The sequence below is a fragment of the Melozone crissalis genome, unplaced genomic scaffold (assembly GCF_028551555.1).
Source record: "Melozone crissalis strain CALT ecotype California unplaced genomic scaffold, PUWL_Pcris_2 ptg000129l_1, whole genome shotgun sequence".
Classification (NCBI taxonomy): domain Eukaryota; kingdom Metazoa; phylum Chordata; class Aves; order Passeriformes; family Passerellidae; genus Melozone; species Melozone crissalis.
Window position 1 is genome coordinate 638,112 of NW_026535903.1, and position 23,354 is coordinate 661,465.

General features: G+C 49.9%; 1 protein-coding gene across 2 annotated transcripts in view; it reads right to left on the reverse strand.

Annotated features, from left to right (window-relative positions):
• RPTOR (regulatory associated protein of MTOR complex 1) overlaps positions 1-23,354 on the reverse strand; it is a 104,924-nt gene that overhangs the window by 57,741 nt on the left and 23,829 nt on the right. For both annotated transcript variants that reach the window (XM_054293063.1, XM_054293062.1), the window contains exons 4-9: positions 18,230-18,388; positions 15,243-15,389; positions 12,926-13,101; positions 8,548-8,607; positions 5,677-5,777; positions 4,642-4,786 (exon numbers count right to left, since the gene is read on the reverse strand). In XM_054293063.1, the coding sequence (XP_054149038.1) occupies positions 4,642-4,786; positions 5,677-5,777; positions 8,548-8,607; positions 12,926-13,101; positions 15,243-15,389; positions 18,230-18,388 (788 nt within the window). The remainder of the gene's footprint in view (positions 1-4,641; positions 4,787-5,676; positions 5,778-8,547; positions 8,608-12,925; positions 13,102-15,242; positions 15,390-18,229; positions 18,389-23,354) is intronic.

Here is a 23,354-nt window from a genome sequence, read left to right on the forward strand (position 1 = left end):
GTAATCTGAACTAATCTAATCCTTCAAACAGCTCCAAACGCCTCTCCCAACAATCACCTTCCTCCTGCAGAGCCCTGAGTGCTTGGGTGCAGCTCCAGCTCCTCATTTCCCTGAGGGATGGCTGGGCAGCCCTGATCCATCCTGCTCCACCTGCAATTGCCTTGCTGCATTATGGTTTTGTTTCCAGCCCCAATCTCCAGCTCCCTGGATTTGCAGTACATTATGGCTCCTTTCAACCCAAATTTCATGGCCTGCAAACACACCACGGTGTTTCTATTAGGGATGGGTTGTAGCTCTTCCAAAGCATAATTAAGGCACTTGGGGTTTAATATATGACCTGTGTTAGGAAATATTTCCAAACACATTATTAGGTCTTTTCAGAGGCCGTGAATAAAAGCAGCTGGCAGCAGCAGTAATGCACAAAGCCTCATCCATCACAGCACAGATCAAGGTGCTGACAGAGCTCTGTGCTCAGGCACCACAGACAGAGCCACTCTCAGCTGCACAGCACAGCCAATCAATGGATATTAATATTCATGTTAATATTAATCCTGCATTAGGGCCCTGCAGTGAGGGCAGCGCACAGACACAGCCTCAGGGGAAGGGGCTGAGAGGCACAACTCAAGCCAAGAAAAAGCAGGAAAACCAGAAATAACGTGCCAGATTGTGTCCAAGGGGCACAGCCACAGAGATCAGCTCTCCTGACCCAAAGCACCCTGCCCTGCTTGGTGAAGGCAGCAGACTGACAGCTCCTGGGTCAAACATGCCCTCAAAAAAGGGAAATTCTCACTTCTCCTCAAGTTCCAGCTCAAAAGGGTACTGTGGACACAAATGAATTGGCCAGAACCAACTTGAAGGGCTGGGTTTTGAAACGGCAGAGCAGCTCCCAGCTCCAGCAGCTGTGTCACAGCTGTGCCAGATGCCAGCTCAGAGCCAGCCCAGGGCACCTGGGGAACCCTGCACAGCACAGATGGGCTAAGCAAAGGAGGCAGAGCACAAAGGTTCATTTTGGGCCCCAGAAGGGGCAGGGGAATCATCCAGGAGGTGAAAATTGAAGCTCAACTGGTGTTTGCAGAGCTGCTTCCACCACGTGCAGATCTTATCACAGCAGCCAGACTTGCTCCCCAAAATAATACCTGGGGATTGAAAATCTGGGGAAAGTCTGGATAAAACACCCATCAGAAAACTCTGCTGGATCAGAGCCACAGACCTTGGTTCCACACAACCCCCTGGCTGGAGTTTCATCCTTTCCAGCACCTGTGGCCAACTCCCCTGCCCTCCTCCATCACCCAGCTCATCCCATCTGTAAAATGGGGCTGCAGCTTTCAGATCAGGCATCCATTACAAATTCCTGAGTGAAAGGTGATAGACAAGTAATTATTTTTAGAAAACATTTCAACGAGCCCTAAATTAGTTTCTAAATCTGTCCTTACTAAAAGTTCCTAATAACCACTGAGCCACCTCGGCCAAAAGTGGAATTTTCCCCTTTGCTGGATTTGCTGCAAACTGCACGTTTTTTGGAGGGCACTGAATAAAGTGTGCCAGTTCCCTGTTCCCTTGCTCTCTACCTCACCAGTGTTCAGGACTCACGTGGAAAAGAGCTCTTTGTGTCCTGTTCTTATGGAATTTCTTCTGGTAAATCCTAAAAAGCAGCAGTAAAGGTGATGTGCTCTGAGGGGCTTCACAAAGGGGTCCCCAGCACCATCCAGCAGCTTCCCAAAGGAATTTCCAGCTCCACTCTGCTCCAGAACCACGCCATGAGCCAAGAAAATGTGTTTGCAGACCCCACCGTGCTGCCATGTGAGTCTGAGAGAGATGAAAGTGGGATCCAGGAGCTCCCAGTTTCATTCCTGTGGCTCGTGGATGGCAACACCAACTCAAGTCAAGCCATATTCCCACAGGAAACCAGAAACACAGGCTTTTAATAGGCTGGCAATAAGAATGAATTATGTCCCTATAAGGAGCAGAAAATATAGATTTTTAATATGCTGGCAAAAAAAGCAAGCCGTAAATAACTCCAGAAATTTACTGGTTTAATTTTGAAACTCCTGCAACAGCGAGTCCTACCCTGCTGCACTTGCAGAGCGCAGCTGATGGCTGGAGCCCTGCCACGTCCAGCAGCAGCTCAGGGTCCCCAGGGTGGCTCTTCCTGCCCTGTCCCAGCCCTGGTGACAATGACAGAACAGCCCATGCCAGTCACAAGTGCCCAAAGCAGTTTCGCCCAGGAGCTGCTGACCCAAAGCACTCAGGGTTCATTGTCTGCACGTCCCAGCACTCAGAATGTTCAGCTCCAGCCAAGGCTCCCCAGCTTCCTCCAGGATTTTAATATTTAAAGCAGCTCTGTGGGACCTGCAAATGCCTCCTCAGTGTTTGCTGCACCTGCACAGGCTCCTGGGGCTCCCTGCTGCCAGCCTGGCCCCATTCCCTGCAGGAATCATGGAATGTCTGGGTTGGAAGGGACCTGAAGGCTCAGCTGCCACTGTCCCAGCTGCCCTGAGGGTCTGAGCTCCTCAGAGCTGCTGTCAGTGCTGCACTCATGCATCACCACCCTCTGTGCTCACCTTCCTGCACGTTTGTATGGAGCAAAGCCATGAAAAAGCTCCTGGAAGTGCTGAGCCCCCTCAGTGCCTTTACCTGTCACTTTGGCAAGGCTCTGCTCTGTCCCCCAGGAGCCCCTCAGTGCCACTGCCCCCCTCTGCACCTGGCCCTGTTTGGTGCTGCTCTATTAATCACAGTGAGCAAGAAAATAAAAGCCAGAATTTTGGTTATTACCGTTATTATTATTATTTTCACTGTAATTGTTGTGGGACATTGGTTTGATGGGCAGAACTGCATTTAAGAGCTTTCTGATAACTGTACCACCTCCATTTCCATTAATCACCTTAAAAGCAACAGTAAAAGCACAGGAACTCTAGAGCAGGAATTTCTCCTACTGCAGCAAAGGATCTGCCCACCCCACACAATCCCTGGGGAAACAAAGGCAGAGGATGCGCCATTTCTGGGGGGCAGCTCCTGCAGCACAGAATTGCAGGATCACTGTGCAGAATTACAGCATCCCAGGGCAGGAGCAGCTTTGGGAAGGGGCTTCAGCTGCCAAAGCTGTTCCACCCTGATCCACTGGCTGACCTGTCACATCCACATTTTCTGTGGATTTTGCCCAGGATTTTTCTCCTGGGAAGCTGAGAAGCCGCAGAGAAAAATGAAAACAATAATTATCTCATTTGCTTCTGCTGTGTTTTGCTGGTCTGGAATGTGTTTCGAGATTATTTACCTACAGGGGATTGTTCCATTGGATTCTGCTGTGAGCTGTTGTCACTCTTTGGCCAATCAGGGCCAAGCTGTGTTGGGACTCTGGAGAGACTCAGGAGTTTTCATTATTATCTTTTTAGCCTTCTGTCTGTATCCTTTCTGTATTCTTTAGTACAGTTTATTTTATTTTATCTATAATTTTATGATACTATATTATATTAAAGAATAGTATTCTTTAACGTAATATAGTATATTATATTAAAGAATAGTATTCTTTAATATGGTACAGTATCATAAAATAATATGATTCTTTAATATAATATAGTATCATTACATATATAGTATATATATTATTCTTTAATATAATATAGTATCATAAAATATTATGATTCTTTAAATAATATAGTATCATTCTATATATAGTATATATATGTTATTCTTTAATATAATATAGCATAATAAAATAATATGATTCTTTCATATAATAGTATCATTTTATACATAGTATGCATATGGTATTCTTTAATATAATATAGTACCATTATATATATAGTATATATATATTATTCTTTAATATAATATAGTATCATTATATATATAGTGTGTATATGTATATATATATATGTGTGTGTGTATATATATATATATATATATATGTGTATATATATATGTATGGTATTCTTTAATATAATATAGTATAATAAAATAACAAATGAGCCTTCTGAGCACATGGAGTCAGACTCACCATTCCTTCCTTGGTCAGGGTGGAACCCAAACACAACCCTGCCCCAGGGAAGCCCTGCACAGACCCAGGTGGAACCTTGGCATGCTGTGGGCAGGAGGGGACCCTGGAGTGCCACCACCCACCATGGGCAGGGACGCCTGCCAGCACCCCAGGGACACCTGCCAGCACCCCAGGGTGCTCCTGCAGGGACACCTGCCACCACCCACCATGGGCAGGGACGCCTGCCAGCACCCCAGGGACACCTGCCAGCACCCCAGGGTGCTCCTGCAGGGACACCTGCCACCACCCACCATGGGCAGGGACACCTGCCAGCACCCCAGGGACACCTGCCAGCACCCCAGGGTGCTCCTGCAGGGACACCTGCCACCACCCACCATGGGCAGGGACACCTGCCAGCACCCCAGGGTGCTCCTGCAGGGACACCTGCCACCACCCACCATGGGCAGGACACCCACCAGCACCCCAGGGACACCTGCCAGCACCCCAGGGTGCTCCTGCAGGGACACCTGCCACCACCCACCATGGGCAGGACACCCACCAGCACCCCAGGGTGCTCCTGCAGGGACACCTGCCACCACCCACCATGGGCAGGACACCCGCCAGCACCCCAGGGTGCTCCTGCAGGCCCATGGAAGCCCAGCACTCACCACATGGCGTGCATGTAGGTGGGGGGCAGCCTGGGGCTGCTGACGGGCGTGCAGTTGTAGGACCTCATGATCCTCTCTGCCAGCAGAAAGTTCCGGAACAAGCTGGCCACCAGCAGGTCCTGCCGGAAGAGCTTCTGGAAGAGATCTGAGAGAGATGCAGGGTCAGCACAGGCACCTGTCAGCACCTCAGGTATCGTGTTAAAAGGGTTCAGGACACAAAACCACATTAATACTTTGCTCCAGCAAGGAGGAACCCCCAGCAGCTCTGCAGGGATGAGATGACAACCAGGAAAGGGAAATTGTGCCTGCAGAGCTCCCTCAGACACCTCACATCCATCCTCCACTAACTCAGTCAAACACTTCCCACCATGGGCTCTTTTTGCCTTTTCTGGATCAAATTCCCATTTTGGTGTCTCATCTCAGCTCATCCTGACTAAGTTTTTGGAAAATTACTGAGGGAGAACAGGACCTCTGTGTACTGTTTAATCAAGAACTATCCATCTGTTAACTGGCAGTGTGATGTGCTCATGAGAAGCCAAAATGAATCCTAAAAGATAGCAAATGTGCTCTCTTCTACAGGGCAGAGAAGAATTGATGCTGTGTGAGCATTAGGAAGAGCAGGGTTGGAGAAGTGTTTACAAATTTGGCTGCTTGTGCTCCAGAAGTACCAATTCAGAGCACAACAGGGGTGGAGAAATGAGGGATGAAGTTACTCATGGGAAACAAAACTGCCTTACCGGCAAAGAGGGGGAAAAAAGCCTTTATTCATGCTATTAACCAAGGCTGGAAGAAAACAGATTGCTCTGTACAAATTCAGTAAGAAAGAGAATTATTCAAGCTACAACAATTGTGTTAGCACAGAAAAACCCTTTCTGGGTTCTAATCATTAGGTCTCTGCAATGCTGTGGTAAAAAGAGCAAATAAAAAACAAACTAGCTTTCAGCTCCACCCTGATCTGCTCTTCCAGTTTCATTTTCTGCTCATTTCAGCCCCTCATGGATGTGACTCCTCACCCCCCTCCCTGGCCAGCCTCACCTCGGGGCAGCACGTTCCAGGCAATGGTGTCAGTGATGGCTGTGAAGATCCAGTTCAGCTCCCCCAGGGGGGTTCTCCTGTCGTTCAGCCTCCCAGGAATCCTAAAGTGGGGAATAAAACCCTTCATGAGGCCCCTGTTACTGTGCCTTTCTCCTCATGAGGAGGTACCAGCAACAGGATGAGGAAGTTTCAGAAACGTGCAGCAACCTGCAGAGACATCCGTGGATTTATTCCTAATTTAACCCAATTACCTTTTTGTTATTCCTATTTTAACCCAATTGCCTTTTTGTTATTCCTGATTTAACCCAATTCCCTTTGTGTGCCAGCTTTTAAGTATCAGAAGTGTCAGCACCAACACAGGAACCCTCTCTGTGGCCACTCACTCCTCTGGCACACGCAGCAGCACCATCCCCATGTACAAACACAGTTCTAAACCAGCCAGAAATTACCATCTTATGAAAAATTCCTGTCTGTGTGGGTAGCAGAGGAGCAGCACAGACCTGTGTGCAGTGTTTGCTGATGGAGCCCCTGCAGCGAGCACGGGGAACACGAGGCCACAGAGGCTCTGCTGAGGATTCCCTGTCAATATTTGCATTGCAGAACAGCCTCTGCAGCAGAGCTCAGCTCCCCGGGCCAGGGGGGCTTCCCTGGGTCCAAGGGGGTCCCTGCTGAACTGAGCCCCCCTGGGATCCCTGGGACACAGAAACCACCCCTGGGGGACAGAAACCCCCTCTGACACCTTCCACTGAGATCTCCACAAGGGGCTGGAACTGCCAAAGCCAGGTGGCAAAGGCAAACCATGAATTATCACCTTCCACTATAAATAATAAACAGACATTAAAACGCGAGCAATTTCCAGCCCCTGACACTTGATAATACTTCAAGTGGAGGCAAACATTAATTTCAGTCTCACGTTTGTTATTTGTGGTGACTTTCATGGATGGGGTGCTGGTGCACACAGCCTGGAGCAGGCTCGGCCACAGCAGCACCTTCCCCACGTGGTGACATCCCCAGGGCCCTTTGTCACCAGCCCCAGCACAAGGGACCCAGCTGCTCTGCAGGGACAGGGACCTGAGCTGGGGCCCAGCACAGCCACAGACTCTCCTGAGCAGCCCCACAGAAGGTGGGCAGAAGGTTTTCCTGGCAGAAACCTTTATTGAAAGAGGATTTAAGCTCCAAGTGCTCTGTGAGGCTGAGTCAGAGCTGCCTCAGCCCTCCAGTGACCTCACCACGTCTCTGATTAGAGACTCTTGTAGCAATTGGAAATTCATTAACATACCCCAGCCATTGTTTGCTTTCCCCTTCTTGGGGGATTTCTGTTTAGAATTCCCTCCTTCTGCACAATGGACCCAAGCTGAAAATCCCACGAGTGCCACAGACCATTCCTGGTGCCCTGGGAGGGGATTTGGGGAGAGGGAGCCCCGTGCAGCAACAGAGATTAAAGCATCTCGTAATCCTTGGCACCCAGTTCTGGATTCCTATTACCAGGGATTTATTCCCACAACCATTCCTTAGGTTTCTCCCAAACTTTCTGAAAGCAGCACAAAGCCCAGCTCACGTCACTCAGCAGCCACACCTCCAGCACAGATGATCTGAGGCCTTGGGATCAGAGAGAAAAGTGCCCCCAAGGCAGGGGGAACATGGACAGAGATGCTGCCAACAAAAGTCTCATCAGGTGGCAGCCACAAGTTCCCAAATTCCCAACACTCCACCAAAATTCCTTTGTATTCTGCTGTCTGGCTCCAGCAAAGATCTTTATTTCTAAGCTGAGGCATTGTTTGGCTTCATCTCAGAAGATGTGTGATGGAAATGCACATCAGGACCCACCCCACGTTCCCTCATCAGGACATGGGCTGAGCCTGGATAATTGGAAATTGGAGCCCTTCAGAGAAGGTGCAGCTTCATTTAGCCTCAAAGTCTGCAGCTTAATTGCAATATCAACTCCTTCCCCAGCTTTAAAGACAAGTGAATTATAAATTACAATATACACATAGGCAATCCAGGAATTATTCCAGCTCTGTCTCCAGACTGCAATAAAAATCTGTGTTTTCCATAACTGATACAAGGAGCAGAGGAAGATGATGAGGTTTAAATATTTGATATCCACAGGAAGCTGCTGCTGGCACACACGTGTGCTGTGGCACAGACAGACCGAGAGCCTGAACAAAAACCCATTTCTGCCAGGAAACCTTTATTGAAAGAGGATTTAAGCTCCAAGTGCTCTGTGAGGCTGAGTCAGAGCTGCCTCAGCCCTCCAGTGACCTCACCACGTCTCTGATTAGAGACTCTTGTAGCAATTGGAAATTCATTAACTTACCACAGCCATTGTTTTTGCAGTGGCCTGAGGTGGCCTGAGCCTCCTCCTCACCCCCAAAGCTGTGCACCCCTCTGGCACTCAGCCCCAGGGAGGTTTCATTCCTGCTTTCCATCTCCTCGAGGCCATGAGAAACCCAAACCCAGCACGTTTTCCCCAGAGCTTTCAGAGGCAGCAACACCCAAGAATGGTGAATCCTTTCCCTGAAAATCTCTCTGACACCTCCTCTGAGAGACAGGGTTTGTCTCTGCTCTGTCAGTTGTAAAATGTATTTTTATTTTGGCCCAATGAGTGTCCCTGAAATGCAGCTTTATACAGATAAAGCTGAGAGGAGACAATAAATTTTTCCCATGAAAAATTAACACAATTAAAAGCCAAAATGGCTGAGGGAATGGGAGCTGCTGTGATCTCACCCCATTACTGCTCAGGACCCTTGGCAGCTCCACTCCCCACACTGAGCACCTGGGAGCTCTGTTCAGAATTTACACTTCTTACACCCAGATTTCTGCTCTCCTGACCCCTCCAGGACACAGCAGTACAGTTAAAGCTTGACTTACTTCTCTATTAAATCCAGCGTGACTCCTGGCACCAGCCTGACACTCTTCTGCATGCAGAACCTGGGGAGAGACAGTAAAACAGAGCTCACTAATTGAGTGCTTAATGACCGGGCTCTGTGGGGAGGAGGCAGGAGGAGGGCTCTTCACTGCCCTGCTCCTGCCTTTAAAATGCTCTTTGGGCAGGGAACTTCAGCAGGGTGTGATCAGAGCCAAGCCAGGCCCTCAGTTTGTCACCCATTTGTCACCCTGGTGCTTCTGGGGCCGTTTCCATCGGTGTCACAGCTGGGCCACTGCAGCTGTCAGGGTGACAAGTGTTCCAGCACACCAGGGAGGGGGAAAAGGGCTCACAGCATCCAGCACAGCCTCTGGGAGAGCAGGACAGAGCAGGGAGGGCTGTGCTGCTGGGATGATGCTCAGCCTTGCCTGGGCTTCCCTGGATTAGGGCACGATGGGCAGGGGATGGACAGGAGGAACACGCCAGGTTCAGACACCTCTTTATTTCATTAAAAAAACCTGCTGACTCCATTTGCTCAGCCTTACAAGTCCCACTACTCCAGGAACAGCAGCCCTGGAAATGCAGCCCTGTCAGCAGCGCCTGGAAAATCCCCAGAGCTGCTCCAGCAGAGTGTGTGGGCAGGGGGGAGCTGCCCCCTCCTGCAGCCCCTCTGGGAGCACAGGGCAGCAGTGGGAACGCAGCTCCAGGGTGGAATTCCTGCAATTCCAGCTTGGAATGGCTTCCCTGACAGCTCCAGGATGGAAATCCTGCAATTCCAGCTTGGAATGGCTGCCCCTGACAGCTCCAGGGTGGAAACCCAGCAATTCCAGCTTGGAATGGCTTCCCTGACAGCTCCAGGGTGGAAACCCAGCAATTCCAGCTTGGAATGGCTTCCCTGACAGCTCCAGGGTGGAAATCCTGCAATTCCAGCTTGGAATGGCTTCCCTGACAGCTCCAGGATGGAATTCCTGCAATTCCAGCTTGGAATGGCTTCCCTCACAGCTCCAGGATGGAAATCCTGCAATTCCAGCTTGGAATGGCTTCCCTCACAGCTCCAGGATGGAATTCCTGCAATTCCAGCTTGGAATGGCTTCCCTGACAGCTCCAGGGTGGAATTCCTGCAATTCCAGCTTGGAATGGCTGCCCCTGACAGCTCCAGGGTGGAATTCCTGCAATTCCAGCTTGGAATGGCTTCCCTGACAGCCCCACATCCCCAGCCCAGTGCCCCAGCCCCTCAGGAACCCCCTCACTGCTCTTTGAGGAGGAATTTGCCCCTCTGTGTATCTCATTTCCCCCACTCTGGGGACACCAAGGGCTCAGCTGCCCAGCAGTCCCATCTCCCCCGTCTCACCAGAGCCACATTATCCATGTCCAAAGGGTTTCTCCCCAGATCACAAGGAGAACAATTACTTATTAAAAACAGGACATGCAGAGCTCATTTCTGAGATCCCGAGCACCACTCCAGTTTCCCTGTGGCATCCCCTGCCTGAGGGGGCATCCGCTGGAGCCCAGGCTCTGGAAGCTCACGGTCCCCAGGCTGTTCTCCTGATGTGTGTGTCATCCAGCACAAAGAGAAGCCATAAAGATCCCAGGAACCTGCACTGGGGTCCCTGTGCAATCTGCTGAAATATAAAATTCTTATGACAGTGCATTACAGAGCCATGCAGGAAAATTCCCTCCCAAACAGCCCCAGGCAGACTCAGGCTGGCAGAGCCAGGTCTCTGGATGAGGCTGGAGAGTTTAACCCTTCTGGGGGTGCCTGGAAGGACCAGGAGAGCAGCCCAGCTCTGCAGGGTGACATCTGCTGCCCCCAAAGCAGGGTGGTGGCCCTGGAGTGCCCCAGGCCAGCTTGGACAGAGCTTGGAGCAGCCTGGGACAGTGGAAGGTGCTAACAGTCCCAGATTAGAGAAGATAAACCTCAAACTCCAGGTTGGACAGACTTGGACACACTGGGACAGTGGGAAGTGTCCCTGCCTGTGGCAGGGGGTGGCACTGGATGGGTTTTCAGGTCCCTCCCAGCCCAAACCCAGAAATGCAGGAAATGGTGCTCAGTATCACGGGAATAGTTTGAAACCCAGTGTAGTTTGTCTAAACCAATGTGGGACACAGGATTGGCTGAATTAACCCCAAAACCTCAAGCAGAAAAGCACAATAAATACATTAGGGAAAACCCCCCAAAACACCTTAAACAGAGCAGCAGCAGGCACAGCTCTGGTCCTTTCCCACTCCCTTCCCATGCTGGCTGTGCCTTCTGCAGGACCCAGTGCCCATCTCCACCTCCCCAGGGCTCTGCTCTTTGGGGCTTTTCCAGCCCTTTGCAGGATCCCACCCCTCAGTATGGACGGGATCTCACAGCCCCCAGGCCCTGAGGGCACCGAGTGTGTGGCTCAGCTGCCGTCACCTTCCAGGAGCGCTGGCACATGAGTCAGCCCTGAGCTGTGCCTGCAGGGGAGCTGCGCAAAGCAGAGCTGCACAGCCAGATCCGTCAGGATTAACGAGCCCTGCACTAAAGCAGAGCTCCACGGCTGCTCAGCAGCCCTGCCTGCCTCAGGATTAACAATCCCTGCAGCTTAGCCCCCAGCCTGCCTCACCCACAGCTTTATATAGCTGCAGATCTGCGTGCACCGCGTCAGCAGCCAGCACACACACAAGGACAGCGGGCATCCCCACGGGCAGGGCACCCTCCAGGCTCCTGGAGCTGCAGCTGGCACCGGTGCAGCTCCCTGCCCCACATGCCAGGGCCTGGCTGGCCTGTGCTCCTCCTCCCAGCAGCAGCTTCACCTCCTGGAATCACATAGGAGTGGCTGCAGCCCCAGCTGATGAGGGATTCTGTCCTTCAGTGACTTTGCTACAGAGAACAACACGGGATGGATAAACGTTTATCCGAGCTTCCACTTGCCCATAAACTCCCTGTGTGAAACCTCATTAGAGGGCCAGTCTGGAGCTGCACAAATGTTGTGTTTCAAAAGCATTTCCACAGGGTTCTGGGTCAGCTTCAGGACAAGGGCTGAGATGAAGGAAAAGGGAAGTTTTAATGGCAAAGGTCTCTGTGTTGATTTTTGGTTAACCACAGCTCGGCTTTTGCATTTGCTGTGTTTAACATCAGTAAAAACCGATGATCCACAGCAGCACTTATTATTTACAGGATTGCATGGATAAAACCCACCTGCAACAATGCCAATCACCTGGGAGCACAAAGGAGCATAACCTTCATCAGGGAATGAAATTCCTGAGAGTGCAGTGAACACCACACAACCACTGCATTGGAAATGGGAGGAAATTCCTCACTACCCATGAGCTCCCTTGGCACCTTCCAGCTGAGGCTGAGCTGTTTAAACCCTTCCCTGAGCAGTTTTACAAACACCTTTCCTGTCAAACACAGCTCAGAGGGTCTCCCATGCAGGTGTGGCCTGTGCAGAACCTGCCCTGCTCAGCCACGTTCCCATGGAGATGAGGAACAGGAAATTCCTGAGCAGATCACAGCATCCCAAAAAAACCTTTCTCAGCATAGCTAACAAGCAAAACCCACCAGAAAACCTCTCCTGCAGAACTTCACACACCCAAACCTGAGCCTGGCCACAGGAACTCGCTCGGCTTGCTGCTGATGTGAAACAGAATTGTGATTAATTACAAATATCCCCAAAGGGCAGTGAGTAACTCTTGGAGCTGTGGTGACAATTCCTCACCACCACCTGCAGTGTCTGTGGGATTCTGCCTGTTCAAACCTCATCCAGCAAATGCCCTGACGTTTTTCCAGTCTGGACCAGGCACAAACTTGAGAGGAGCAGCTGGAAGGGCCTTTGGGAATGGAGCCTCTGGGAATGGAGCTCTGAGCTCAGGTCCCTGGTGCTGGGTGAGCTCTGCTCTTGGAAAGCTCCTGCCCTCTGGAGCAGCCTTTTCTAACTAATTAACTTGGGCTGTCATTCCAGAACATCTTTCCCTGGTTTATCACTCCCTTCCTCTCACTCCAGCACTGTTTAGAGCTACTGCATTATTTACAGCAACTGCAATATTTGGAATGTGATTTGTGCAAAGGACAGTTTGCAGAGAGCTGTATTGCACTGTGTACCATCCCTGCTCTCTGAGGAAGCAGATATTTAATTCCCAAATCAGTAACCCCCTCAATCTGAGCAAACCTAGATATTGAGCTGGAAACTAAAACACAATAACTAGAAGATAACAATATTTTCACCTTTCTAGCTCTCATTAATAAGCCTCCGTCCCCAGTGCCCTGTTCAAACCCTGCTGTTTAATATTGCAGGGTTGCTCTGGGTCAGGAGCAGCTTTTGTACCCCAGGCAGGGGCAGGGGGAGCTTTTAGGAGCAGATTTGGGGCTCCCCAAGCCCAGGCAGGGGACAGGGGGGTCGGGGGGTCCCCACTCACCAGCGCAGAGCAATCTTGATGGGGGTGGTGAGGCAGGAGGTGAACAGGTCTGCAGGCAGGTCTGGGATCATGGGCAGCAGCTCGTTGGCCTCACAGGCTGCCAGCTGGATGCAGTTCTTCATGGAGGGGGGCAGAGGCATCTGGGCAAGGGGGTGGTTGGGGTTGATGGCAGCCACCTGTGGAGAACAAGGCAATGCCCCAGGGGGAGTCAGGGAGAGGTGCCAGCGTGGCTGCACCAGCACAGCTTTAACTCACATCTCATTAACAGCACTCAGAGTCCAAAGTCAGTCCAGAAATACCCCATAGACCAAACCTCAGTCTATAAAAATGCCCTACAGACCAGCATTCCCATTCTCCAAAAGCACAGGGATTCTCCTGTTTAAGATTTTGACTAAGAATAAGATCTTTGAGACAAATAATTATTATTGAGACTAATAATTATTATTGAGACTAATAATTCAGGGTGAGAAAACATCAATAATCTTCCCAGCACCTTTGTGAACCAGGTAAACAAAGTGAACTTCAGCCACCAAAGTTTCTTTCCAACATTTTGCATTTCTTTCATTAGGGCAAGATGCGGAATCAGGAGGTGAGAATCCCTCTGGCAGATTAAAGGAAGAGCAAACTCCTCTGATCTGCTTGCAGGGAAATGGGGAACAATTATCCTGATCACTCTGGCAGCCCCTCTGGAGCACGAGTTGCAGCTTTGCTTCACTCTTCATGAATTTGAACAATTGGATAATTTATAATTTTCCAAATGAATTCCCCTGCACGCTCTCGTGCCGCTGTGAGCGGGGCTCTGCTCCCTGTTCCCCACCAGCAGCAGCCCCAGTCAGGCACCAGGAGTTAATGAAAGCTAAGGACAGAATGAAAAGCAGACACATAACCCTGGAAGTATTTTCATCACCAGATTAACTGGCAGTGTTAACCTGTGCTGCAGCACTAAAGCAGCTGCCCCATGGAGCCTCGCAGCATGATAAATCCCAGGGAGGATGGAATGGAATGTTTGTTGGAACAAAGACTTTGTCACTCGTGCTCATCCTCCTCCCCTGGCTGGATTTGCAGAGGTTTCCCTGCACAAACTCCACCTGAGCCCTGGATCTGCCTCTCAGAGGGGTCCCTGGGGCTGCTGCCCCCTCAGGAGCCTCCAAGGCCTCTGGAGCTCAGCACCAGCCCAGGGCAAAAGGAACTTGGTGAAGAGAGCAGGGAAAGGGAGGGTGAAGTCAGACCTGCTCAGCCTGCTGGGGAACAGAATGAGAAACCAACCCCACAGTGCTGGAGAGAGCATTGTATCCACAAAGGAGAAAGGCCCCAAAATATCCCAGTGCAGCCCCAGGCTGATGGGGAAACCCGGGGAAGGACATTCAGACCCCCTTCTCTGACTCCTGCTCCAATTCTATTGTTCCTGTCTGGCAGTTCCATGTTCTTCCCAAGCCACAGACCATGGGAAGTTTCCCATTGTTACAAAATATGGAATTGTTTTATGGAAGAGAAGGAATAATGAAATGATCTGCATATACCAGGCTATCAGGTGTCTTCTTCAGTACATTGGAATTTCCACCTGCCAAAAAGCCCCCACTAAAGCATCTCCAAATCTGGAATTCCAAAGGAAAGGACTGACAGGCAGGGACACCTAACAGCTGTTTGGAGGTTGTATTTGTGGCACTCAGTTGCCTGATTAATTAATATTCCTTCCTTGAAGCTTTGGGGTTTCTAATCCAGTGTCCTGGAAGTGTGAGAAGTGAATCTTTACAAATGGGAGCTACAGGCAGCAGGGGGGAGGCTGCACAGAACATTCCAACTTCTTCCCTTCCACTCTGCATTTCAGATTTGCTTCAGTAAATTTATTACTAATTCCATTTGCAATCAAAGACAGCTTTTCATTGGGAACACATTCCACACTCTGCAGAACTGGAACCACCAGGACAATCCCTGTGTGGATCAGGTTTTTGTTCTTCCACATTTTTGCATTCACTTCAACAGCACAAAACCACAACTGCATCAAAATACAGCCCCAGATCCCAGAGTTTTGCAACCAAAAAAATGATGTCTTGTTCACCTTGGCATTCATCTCAGCAGAAAAGACCATTAGGGCCCAAATTGATTCTATTAACATTAACATTTAATTAGTGCTTGTATTAAAAATCATTCCAAATTTAATGGGATAGCAAACTGAACCAGAAAGATCAGAGTGGCAAAGCTATTTGCAAATTAATTTGCCTTCCAACACGGTTTTAAACACATTTTTCAGCGTACACAGCAAAGCAAGCTTGAACTCCATTTGTGCTCGGTGAAGGGCAGCGGGCTGAGCTCTCACCTCCAGCTCCTGCTCTCTCTGTAGTGCAAACTGCTTGAAGGACTTGACAATGAGGCCGGCGTTGGAGCAGTCGTAGACGAAGATGGAAGGGCTCCCCATCCAGGTCTGCAGGTCGTAGATGGACAGGGGGATGTACTGGGTGTAGTTCTGCAGGGGGAGAGCAGAGGAAAGCACCACTGCCGTCACCAGGGAAGGAGCAGGGCCCGCACTGGGTCCACACAACCCAACTCTGAAAGCCCTAAATAAATCCTAGATTGGAATTATTGATGAATACAAACCTCAGTCAGGATCTGCCAATAGTGAGGATGTGAGCCCAAAACACAAGCAACAAGCAGATTTTATTGTGGCATTATTTGAAACAACCAACTCTTACAAAAAAAAAAAAAAAAAAAAAGCCCAAAACTTTGCCAAGAATTTTCAGTATCAGATATTTAGAGCTCTGATATGTGCTAACAACTCCAAACAGCATTTAATAGTCCAATTTTATCCCAAATTTCTGCAACACTGATAAAGGATGCAAACCAGCTGTCTTTAATTTAACATCAAACATCTTAAACTGAAAACCCCATCAATAAATCAGGATGGCTAATTAAGCCCCTGCAGCCCATCAGCACTACCCCGCCTGAGCCTAACGAGATGCTTCATAATTTTATTACAGCTTTAGCTTCTGTGCAACTTTCCAAATTATCCATTAAAACTAAAACCAACAAAGCTGCCTTCAACAGAGTGAGGTGCCCACAGTTCCCTTTCTGGAAATAAGGAGGATCTTGTTCCTTGTCTTCCATCTTAATGAACGCCCCCAAATAACTGGAGGCAAGAGGATAAAAATCAGCCACTTAAAACCAGTTCTGAGGAGCCAATCCTGGACCAAGTGAGCTGAAAATATAAACCACAGATTCCTGCCTGCAAAGAGTCAGCACCAAACAGCTAGTAGCTGCCAGCAGGATCCTTTTCAGCTGCAGGCAGAGAGTAACCTGGTGTTCCTCCAAGCCTGAGCTCAGCCCAAAATCCTCAGGAAAAGCTGTGATGTTCCTATTAACATCAGCAGGATGATGGATGGGATCATAACTCTCATTTAAATTCAAGAGACTTAAAATAGCTGTAATAAAAGCAGTAAACTTTTTACAAAAATCAAATTTTCAAGGGCACGTATCAGCGTCGATAAAGACAGGAGGTACCATAAACCATGCGTTATGCAAGGCAGGGAGGGGAAAGGCATTTCCAAACCCCAGCTTTGCCCATATATAACAGTTTGGGCTGGTTCATTAACATGAATAGGGAAATTTGTTGATAAAAGCTGAAGTTTTAGGGAGCTGGAGCTCTGCAAATCACTGTGGGGTGGGATGAGGAATGAACTGCCTGTCCTCAGCACAGCCTTTCTTAAGGTCACCCCTCACGTGCAGCACACGCCAAGCCCAGGAAGTTCCACGTAAAAACCTGCTCTGACACATCCCATCAAGGACATTTTATGGGCAGGCATTGTTTTACCTTTACATTTCCAAGGCATCTTGCTCCAGCTATGATCAGATTATAGCTCTGATTAATACTGTGGTATTTCCAAGCAGAAGAATTTTATGTTCCAACTCCACTGTGGGGGTCACATAAACCATCAAATTTGCTAATGATATGTAAATGAGGCTGTTTGAAGCAAGAAGGGGTGTTAAAGCAGAGCGGAGGGGTGATGCTTTGGTGCTGCTGCCACCCTGGGCTGGACACACAGTTTGTTCCCTAGAGGAGAAGCCCCTGCTCCAGCACTGCCCCACCATCCCTCTGTGCCCCTTCCCACAACCACAGCCCAACTGGAAACTGCTGATGAACAGATTTCATCCCCAGTTGTTTAGTGAACAATCAGAGATATTGAAAATTTGCAGAGAAGCTCCTCAAAATGTCAGAATAAACATAACTGAAGTAGGGGCAGGTTGATTTTTCTCCTTTTGAAGCCATGTTGAGATGTGCACAGGAGACAGCAACTAAACTAGAACATTGCTCCTTACTGATACAACTACACCTGCAAAACCAAGAAATCTGTCCCATAAGAATCTGTGAAGAAAATATGTAAACACATCTAGAAAGAGAAAATTTTATAGACATATACAATAGCCCTTACCAACCAATAAACTGAGTTTCACTGTACTGCTCACCAATGAAGTTTAACAGGGTACCTTCTAAAATTTCCTATAAATTAATTACAGCTTTAGCTTCTGTGCAACTTTTCAAATGATCCATTAAAATGAAAACCAAGGAAGCTGCCTTCAACAGAGTGAGGTGCCCACAGCTCCCCTTTCTGAAAATAAGAAGGGAACCGTCTTATTTACAGATGGAACCATTGTTCCATGTGTTGCTCCATCTTAACGAACACCCTCAAATAACTTATATTTATAAATATAAACAATGTAAATACAGAATGGGCTTTTCCTTCATGAAGAAGCTGAGTCCTGTCTGGTTATTATACAAGTGAGGGTGGGCAGTGCCCAAGGCCAGGTTGGACATTGTGGCTTGGACACCCTGGGACACTGGGAGGTGGCACTGGGCAGACTTTAGGCTCCCCCCATCCCACAGCAGTGCGGGTGCAGGAGTCCCAGGCAGCTGTGCCCTATGCAGGCCGCAGGGCTGGCACACCCACCTTGCTGAAGGCCCAGGTGTCCCCGGGCAGGCCGCAGGGCTGGCACACCCACCTTGCTGAAGGCCCAGGTGTCCCCGGGCAGGCCGCAGGGCTGGCACACCCACCTTGCTGAAGGCCCAGGTGTCCCCGGGCAGGCCGCAGGGCTGGCACACCCACCTTGCTGAAGGCCCAGGTGTCCCCGGGCAGGCCGCAGGGCTGGCACACCCACCTTGCTGAAGGCCCAGGTGTCCCCGGGCAGGCCGCAGGGCTGGCACACCCACCTTGCTGAAGGCCCAGGTGTCTCTGGGCAGGCCGCAGGGCTGGCACACCCACCTTGTTGAAGACCCAGGTGTCCCCGGGCAGGCCGCAGGGCTGGCACACCCACCTTGTTGAAGACCCAGATCTCGCCGTTGACGGTGGGCCGGGGCACGCCGTGCCCGTTGTAGTGGAACAGCACGCGCTCCTCCTTGGCGTTGCGCCGCAGCGACGTGCACAGCTTCTTCACCTCGTCCACCGTGGGGTCCAGGCTCTGCTTGTACCTGGCCTGGGACAGCAGGGACACGGTCACTGCTCACAGCCCCTGCCAATGGTGGCTGCAGTTTGAGCTGTTGTATTCCCAGAGCCTGCACTGCATTGGTAAATAACTCTGAATTTCACGTAAAGTGTCAGCAGTTCTCCTCACAGCTCAGTCACTCAAACCAATCCTTTTCCAGCCCCAGAACCAAGGACACCGCTGCAGCTTCAGTACAAAAAGTGTAAACAACAAAAAGCCTCAAAATGCCCAAAAAGTGTAAACAACAGAGAATTGAAGAGACCAAACTGAGAGGGTGGGACTGCAAAACCTGGAGCTGTAATGGGACAATGAATGTCCCAGTATGGACATGGAGCAAAACTTATAAAAGTGTGAAAACTCATGACCCATCATCCATCTTGGGTATAGCCCTGGCCAGGCTCTTGTGCTGCCCAAGGTGGATCCTTTGAGGCATTTCAATAAATCCCTGCTTCATTCTTTAACTCTGTCCAGCCTCTGCTGCAGGTACCCCCTCCAGGCATCAGCAGCAGTGTGGACAGGAACTGGCTGCTTTGGGAAAGCAAACAGTTTTGAATGTTTGAAATTGGCAGTGGGGCTGGATAAACAAAGTGTGTCTGCTGCTGTGGGACCCACACACACCAACAGCACGGGCTGGAGTGAGCTGAGCACAGCTCCCAATCCCACCCAGCTCACTCACTTTTCAATTATTAACATTCAGAAAGCTGTAGGAAGGGGAAAGCTGTTTCAGCATTAGCCAGTCTCACAAGTAACCCCTGACCTAATCCTCCAATTCAGACCCTCTGCACCTCCCACTGAACAAATTCCCTCTTGGAGAGAGAAAATTGTATAGGTTGGCACCATCCTTGAGACAAAAGGACACAAAAGGCCCAGGAATTTGACATTCACACAGTCGGGTAAGAAGGGAGAAAAGCGATGAAGAGCCCTTGGAAACTGCCCTTTGCCTTGGGAAAAACTGCTGTGTCCCCCCAGCTGTGCCTGTGGACACCCTGTTACTGCTCCTGTGAGCACTGAACTCAGGGCACTTTGGAGGATGGAGGGAAAATCAAACTGGCAAAAACCCAAATGCTTCAAACCCCTCTTAGCTTGGCTCAGTTCAAGACACCCAGGTAGGAGCTGGTTTGTCACGCTCAAAAGTGCATTTTTTTGAAGTAAGGCCAAATAATAACAGAAAGTCTTTCAACTGTCCTTTGAAAGACAAAAACCTGGCTCTTTCTATCTTCTTTCAGTCTCTGCAGAGACTGAAACCCCAGAATCACAATAAAAACCTTCCATCTGATGTAGTGAAATAAAGACCCAAGTTTAAGAGCAGGACAAACACACCTCTCCAAGAGCTGCCATTGGGAACCTGTTTATAAACCAAAGCTGCAGAAATTTGGGCTTTTTAGGTTTTTCTCTGCGACAGCCAAAGATGAGAAAATGTTAAAATGTCACAGGAAAAGAGGATGAAGGACTTGAATTGTTTATCTGAGAAGCCTGAAGAGCAGATACAGCGCTGCTCAATTAACAGTCAGAGTCCCCAGCCAGCAGGGGAGAGGGAACAATGAATGGCAGCATTTAATGATGGCAACACCCAAGAAAAGCAAGCAAAAGGAGGAAAAATATGAAGCAAGAAGCAGTGATGTGACACCCTCATCCTTTCTGGGAACCTCAGCACTCAGGAAAGCCCAGAGGCTGCATTAATCTTCCCACCTCCTCCTCTCCGCACTCAGAGCAGTGATGGAGACACTGATTTGCAAAAATGTGCCCCTTAAATCCCAGCCTGGCTGCTGGCAGCTTCGGCAGGCACCCAGAGCGGAGTGCTGGGGAATTTCAGCTTTTTCCCCTCAGGAGAACAGGCTCATTCCATCCCTCCTCACGTCCCTGGAGCATCAATATTAAACACAGCTCGCAGTTAATGGAGGTGGATTCAGACTCCAAAACTAAAGTCTGTAGATCTCAATTTCCACACCGCAAACAGATCATTTGGGCCTGGAGAAACACGAGGAGGAGGGAATGGAAAGGAGGGAGGGAGCTGTGAATAAGCACAGTCTGAGCCCTGGTGCCAGCTCAGGACTCAGGTGGGAGTTTTAGTTACGACAAGAACCAGGTATGTGAGTAACACACCAGCCCAGGTGCTGCCTTTTTTGGCTTTTTCTTTCTCCCATCATTATTCCTCTTCCTTCCCTGCCAAGGTGCTGATTCCTTCCCCTCCAGCTCCCAGCAGGAGCTTTCCAGCACTAATGAGGGCAAAAGGTAACAGAGCCCAACCAGAACCCAAGAGCTCTGTGGGGCTTCACCCCAGCAGCTCCTGCAGGTGCCACAGCCCAAACTTGGGGCTGTTTTGCCCTATTTTCATGATCCAATGCCCTGAACAGCAGGCTGCCCTCGTGCCACCCTCAGGTGCTGCTGACAGGTATTTGCTGCAGCTTGGCAAGGAGCTCCCTGGTGCCATTACAGACAGGACACTGCCCTCCTCACCCTCACCTGGAGCAGCAGAGCTGTCCAGAGCGCCCTGGTGGGGATGGCAGCTGCTCCTCTGTGGGACTGTGAGCTCCTCATCACCTCCTGCCCCACTGGAGAGCTCCTGTCCGAGGCAATGAGCTGGTGGCCTGATTAGGAGATTCTCATTATTCTGCTCACACAGCAAAGTCAAAAGTTCTGCTTGTGTATTGTCACATTTCTGTGCAACACTCACTGGTTTATCCAGCCTTGTCCCTGTTAACTTGTGACAGTTAGGATGTTGGTTTTTAAGACATTTCACCTCTCAGTGTTGGAACTGCAGGACTGATAACTGCACTGATTTGCAGGAAATGGGAGGAGGTTCAAGAGAAAGGAGTCCTGGCACCCAAACCAGGAAAAGAAACCAGTCTGGGCGTTTCTTTTCCTGGTTTGGGTGCCAAAACTCCCAAGTGGTTCTCCTGTGGACATTTCCCATGTGTAATGCTGAAATGGGAAGGGAGATGGTGACACTCTGAAGCACGGTGTCAATCATCCCCTGACGTCCCCACAGAATGACCTCCCAAATTACTGCCTGTTTGTTTCACAAGGGAGTTACTCCTTTCAAAGGGAAAACAAACCAGCCAGGTGTTAGTGCCTAGCAGGGCACAGCAGTGACCTCTCCAACACAGAGGGGAAAATCCCCTTCAGTGGATCCATCAACTCCTGCCCCACTGGAATGTCAGGATGCTAAACTTCCCACAGCCCTCTGCATTTTGAGCTTAAATTACTGGTTCTGCTTTGGAAACTTCACCTAATGACAGGTTTGCCTTTAATTTTCAATGGGGCCAAGACACCGAGGAGGAGCCCCAGGCAGAGCCCCCTTTCCTGAGAGCCAGGGCTGTGCCAAAGGGCTTGGCTGTCACCTGAGCCACCAGAAGTGGCTCCTCAGCACCTCCCCAGCCCAGCTCTGCTCGCCCTGCCAGCTGCTGAGGCCAGGGACAGCTCAGGATCAGCTCCCCGAGGAGGAAGGGATGCAGAGTGCCAGAGGTGACACAACAGGGGACTGAAGCTGCTGATGTTGCTCAAGTCTCAGCGGCAGTGGAAAGTTCTGGCAGCCAGGCCAGGCTCCATCACCTCTGGCACTGCCCAGCCCAGCAGGCACTGCTGGAGCCCCACGGCTCTGTCAGCAGGGAGATGGACATTTTCTGCTTAAGAAAACACGAGATAAACCTATTTTCTCATCAAAGCTATAAAATTCAAGTTTCCCCTTTCATTCTCCTGCAGCCCAAGAGCTCAGTCTTTGTTGCAGAAGGGCTCAGACCACAGCCTGTGTGTGATCCCACGCCAAAACCCCAACCCTGGCCCAGCAGACACAAAGTGTATGAAAAATGCATGACAAATGTCTCTGCTGGCATCCAGAGCCTCTGCTCTTCACAAGCTCTAACATCATCCATCCTCTTCTCATTCAGCAGAACAAATCCTGAAGTCACTCCCCTTTTATCCCCAAGATACCTTACTGAATGTGCTCCAAATTTATCCACAGAAGCAACTACTCCAACATTCAGTATTTTATACTGAAACTGCCTTTTACACCTCCTTGCAGAAGAAGGATGCTCCTACCCAGAATCCATAATGAGATATAAAAGCTTTATTTGGCTGGAGATGGGTTTTTTTTAAACAGCTTCTGGGTGACAAAGAATCCCAAATGCAAGTGGCACACACAAGGCACTGCATGTGGTGAGTGAAAGAAATAAAGCAGAGGCAGTTCAGCTGCAGGGTTTGAGGTTCCAAGGCTCCTCCTGAACTGCTGCTCTGGGGGGTCTGTAGGGTCCCCTCCAAGGCAGTTCCATGATTCCACACCTGCAGGACATGGACAACCCTGGGATGGAAGGTTTCCTTTCCTGCTGGGTGGGATTTCCTGGGGGAACCAGTCCCAGTTACCCCAGTGCAGAACCCTGCACATCACCTGCCAGCAAAGCCTCCCCAGGGTGGATCCCACACTCTGAGATGGGATTTCCTGGAGGAACCAGTCCCAGTTACTCCAGTGCAGAACCCTGCACATCACCTGTCAGCAAAGCCTCCCCAGGGTGGATCCCACACTCTGAGATGGGATTTCCTGGAGGAACCAGTCCCAGTTACCCCAGTGCAGAACCCTGCACATCACCTGCCAGCAAAGCCTCCCCAGGGTGGATCCCAAACTCTGAGATGCAGCTTTCCCTCATCCTCAGCAGTGCTTCCTCCCAATCCAGATCCCCAGGAGCAGCCCAGGGTGCAGCTGCCTCTTGGAGCAGATCTGCAGCCCAGTTTCCAAAGGCAGAGAAGACATTAAACCTGTGACTCTGCCATGCACACAGCCAGCCTACTCCACATGATTTAATTAAAAGGAATCAAAGCAAGCTGATTATTCCAAGAGAGGGCTTTTGGAACAATGCCCAACTTGGAAAAACTCCACTATAGGAAGCCTCCCAAAGAAGTAAGAGACTGAAACCCAAGAGGAATGGCACCAGCAGCTTCCAGGGCAAGGTGGGCAGGTTGCACA